General features: G+C 38.1%; 1 protein-coding gene across 1 annotated transcript in view; it reads right to left on the bottom strand.

Annotated features, from left to right (window-relative positions):
* Positions 1–171: 171 nt before the first annotated feature.
* LOC108578048 (protein bark beetle) overlaps positions 172–4,062 on the bottom strand; it is a 14,412-nt gene continuing 10,521 nt past the window's right edge. The window contains exons 15-25 of the mRNA XM_017941305.1: positions 3,668–4,062; positions 3,314–3,591; positions 2,980–3,233; positions 2,696–2,907; positions 2,494–2,618; positions 2,206–2,436; positions 2,002–2,127; positions 1,668–1,926; positions 1,382–1,583; positions 1,046–1,302; positions 172–963 (exon numbers count right to left, since the gene is read on the bottom strand). The exon at positions 3,668–4,062 is cut by the window's right edge and continues 665 nt beyond it. Of these exons, the coding sequence (XP_017796794.1) occupies positions 172–963; positions 1,046–1,302; positions 1,382–1,583; positions 1,668–1,926; positions 2,002–2,127; positions 2,206–2,436; positions 2,494–2,618; positions 2,696–2,907; positions 2,980–3,233; positions 3,314–3,591; positions 3,668–4,062 (3,131 nt within the window). The remainder of the gene's footprint in view (positions 964–1,045; positions 1,303–1,381; positions 1,584–1,667; positions 1,927–2,001; positions 2,128–2,205; positions 2,437–2,493; positions 2,619–2,695; positions 2,908–2,979; positions 3,234–3,313; positions 3,592–3,667) is intronic.

The following is a 4,062-nucleotide window of genomic DNA, read 5'->3' as shown; positions in this document are numbered from 1 at the left end:
TCTTTAGTTTCAGTAGCTTAAGTGTTAAATTCGGTGGGCTGAAATCTTTCAGAAGTCCCTTTTTTATCAGTGCACAATAAAAGTGTCTATTCATGGATATATTCCTGGCAGGTTTTTTTTTACATTAACAAAAACTACACAAAGGAAGTTATTTCACTTTTCATCGACAATTTACATTGCAGTTTCCAGAGGTTGACTTTTGCTTCGCGCTCCAGCTGATAGTTGCGTTAATTCCGTAGGCTCATTCACCAGGAATACATCCAAATTAGTCTCCAACAACGCTTCACTCTTTGAACGTAGAGGTTTCTCTTCTCCTGTGTCCAGATTCGTTTCCAAAAGTGCCTCGCTTCTGGGTCTGTCTTCGTGATAGTGATAGGGATGAGGTGGTATTGGAGGATTGAAATCTGGAGCGTACTCTGGCACAGGTTCTGATGCTTGACTCGGTGTTAGCGTTGCATTGTCGTAACTGCGTCTGGGATCATAATCCACTGGACTATAAGATGCTGACGCTTCAATATCGCGTTTCAATTCGCTAATTGAATCGGTCAGGGCAAGACTTGAATTCAGTGGAAGCGTAGAGATATTGTTGAGATAAGAGCTTTCATTAGTAGCATCAACAGCTCGAGTTTCATCAGCAGTGGTTTCCGTGGGAGATCCTACGGGCCAATCGTTGGTGCCTCTCGAGGTGAACGTGGAATGATTCCTGAAACCTTCGTTGCGATAAGTCAAATCAAACACTGGATTGTCACCACTCTGTGCAGCACCGTACTTTTGGGCAGTAGCCTTGAAATCACTAGTGCTTGGCGAATATCTTGGATTATGTGCTTCATACACGTCGTAGCTTTGATTGTCTTCCATCGATGAATTTAACTGAGACTTGTCCATTGAATCTATGCTCCCTCCATTCAACATTCTTCTGTAGTCCAGAGATTTTGAATTTAAAGTGTCTGTAGAATGTTTCGTCTGGAACAAAATTTCCATAATGTTATTTGTTGCAACTAAATGATAACAGAATTAAAAGTAATTAAAATAGAAGAATTTTTACCGCAATAGGTTTACGTCGATAGGAAAGCTCAGCAAATCCAGAGGTAGAGCCAACCGATCGCAAAGAGTGTAAGGAGTGCAAGGACTGTCTGATTGAATTTCGTCTTTCTAGCCTTTCAATGTTTCTTCTTTTTGATTTAGATACCCAAAGGGCAATGGCAGCTGTTAATAATGCAAGAGCTACACCTGCTGATCCTAATACAGCCACTGCTACAATATCTTTCCTCCATGATAGTGGATCAATATTTACCCTAGGATCTGAAACAAGAAAATGTATATTTTATTATTATCTTTCACTGTAACTTTTTACAACCATCGTAGTTATCATAAAACATACCAATTTCACAAATGAAAGGACTTGGCTGAGCACAGTGGTCAATCTCTATAGTCTGATAAGTGAATGTTGTACATTGATCTACACGATCCAATTGCTGCACCCAAGCGCGATCAGAATAATCGTAACGAACTTGTTGCTTTCTCAAAAATTGCCAAAGCTCCAAGTAGTCGCCCATGACGAACGGCATGGATGCGTTCACAGACTAAGGACAATGAACACATTTCATTAAACCGGGCTATAAATGAAATAACTGGATATGTTAAGAATCGAGCGATTGATGAATCACCCTGCAGAAATCTCGAGCACTATAAAAGTCCATCGGAGCACCAATGTATATGTAACATGTGTCGCCCACCAGATCCCACGCGGGTGGACATTTCCCATTTAAGACTGACTGATTGCTCATATGGAATGGTTGATAATCAACTTGCAGCAACTCTGGAGAATCTCCTCTGTCTCTGATTCTTCCAGCAACGGCCAACGTTTCGTTGTATCCCCACCAATTGTGTCGTGCATCTATGTGGGACCTCCACGATTCTAATTGTCTGTGTAATTAAACATTAAACATTAAATGGACACTATATTAAGTAGTACTAGAAAATGTGTAAGATATTACATACTGTGATCTATTTGTCGTAAGCATCTCGTAATCGTTATCTGGATTAAAGAAAACGTTATCCACATATTGCTGGCCAGGGGTTCCAGCAACTACTGTACTTCGTCCATTACGATCGACTGCATAATTCCTAATATGATAGTTTTCTTTATATAGTTTTATGGATAAAATGTTTTATATCGATTATTGGTAGGAAAAATATACGTACTTATAGAAACCATTGTGTGTAGTACTTTGATAAATGGGTAGACGAACTCCTTCAAATCCAGAGATTTCCAAAAGATGCGCACCGAGATTAGCATGCAAATAATTGAGCGTCATATTACTAACTACTTGTTTCAGAACGATATTATTGTCATAGGGAGCGTTATTCTTTGTAAAATAGTTTCTGAATATAGTAACTTCTTGGTATGGACTGCTTTGTCGACCTTCCACGTATCTGAAAAAAATATTACAGTAATTTCATTGTTCACTTTAAATTAAAAAATTTACGTACAGAGCAGGTTTGTTAAAGTTCTCAGCGAAAAGATTATTGTGAATCCATCCTTCCAGAGAGGTCGCTGATCCTCTGGAATCGGCACGAATCGATAGACCGCCTTGATTTAGTCGAACCACGTTGTTCTAAGATATTAATACAATTAAAAACAAAATGTTTCAGGCAATAAAAACAATGTTTGAGTAAATATAAAGATGCTCACTCTGAAGTACAAAGATTGAGTATTTTGAACATCCAACCATACGGCTGATTTACAGGTCGAAAAATTGCCATAAAGTTTCTCACAATTATTCGTAAATTGATTACGCTCGAGAGTCATTATAGCATTTACTTCACCAGCGCTAGCGTACTTAATCGCTCCTTCACGGCAGTGAGATATCACAGAATAAGAAATATTATGTTGCACATCACGATCTAAAAAGAAAGCAAAGCAATAAAAAAACAACCCTGGCATTAATCTTTCCTTATTGCAATAATGCAACTTACTGAATCCAATGGCAGAGATTGGCAGAGTAACTACTTCAGCAATAAATCCATGTACATTGCTTGCACCATTAGCGAATAGTCTTATGCTAAGGCTAGGTTCCTGAGTTCTGAATAATTTCTTCTCATCAGGACTATTAGCTTCCAGATGACCTATACTTTTGGCAGTAATATTGTAAATGTCTCCATCATATAAAGTTATGCTATCAAGTCGACCAGGTTTTCCAGTAGAATTGAATAGATTAAATTGCAGCAGCCTAAAAATGTCGAATCATATCTTAAAGATCCATTCATCAATCAGAATGACAATTCATCTTTTACTAATGAAAGGGCAAACCTAAATCCGAATGGTTTTGCTCTGTAAGTACTACGGAAGATCTTAACGCAATTCACAGGATGATTGTCATATTTGTAATAAACGATAACTCGTTCCTCCAGAGTGATCTCCTTGGTCGTATCACATATATCAATCATGCTGAACAGGTGATAAGGAATACTGAGATCTTTAATTGGAGTAAATGAACTTTCATCCGCTTCTCGACCCTCTCCCGTTATTGAGAGTACGTTCACACCATTTCCAAGAACGTTATCGATAACATTGAATAATAATTCAACCTACAAGATTAACAAATAAATTAACAAACAAAGGAATTCGATCGATTATCGAGGAATGTTGTAATCTGATACGGACCGTATGAGTAGGTGATATCACATTAATGCCATGATAAGCACTACGAGTTATATTCACGTGCGTTATCACCGGAGATTTCATAATCGTTTGCAGTGCAGCTGACTTCTCGAAATGCAAAATTCCAGCACCAGTGATATTGATGTATTTCAACATCGACTCTACTCGTCTTAATGTTTCATGAGTAACAACATCGTGAATACGATGTTCATACAAATGATGCTCGAATTCACTATTGGCGATTCGTATTCCACCCCAATAGTCGCGTGTATCATCTAAGTTTCGTTTTCCACAACTTATAAAGACAAATTGACTGTCCCATGGACAATCATATTTATGCCCATACAGTTGACCATTTAATCTAATTTGACAGTCTTCCAATTTTTCCTCCCTTCCAG

Source organism: Habropoda laboriosa, unplaced genomic scaffold, assembly GCF_001263275.1.
Source record: "Habropoda laboriosa isolate 0110345459 unplaced genomic scaffold, ASM126327v1 scaffold5, whole genome shotgun sequence".
Lineage (NCBI taxonomy): Eukaryota > Metazoa > Arthropoda > Insecta > Hymenoptera > Apidae > Habropoda > Habropoda laboriosa.
Note: the sequence above shows the minus strand (reverse complement) of the source record. Positions and strands in the feature narration are given on the sequence as shown.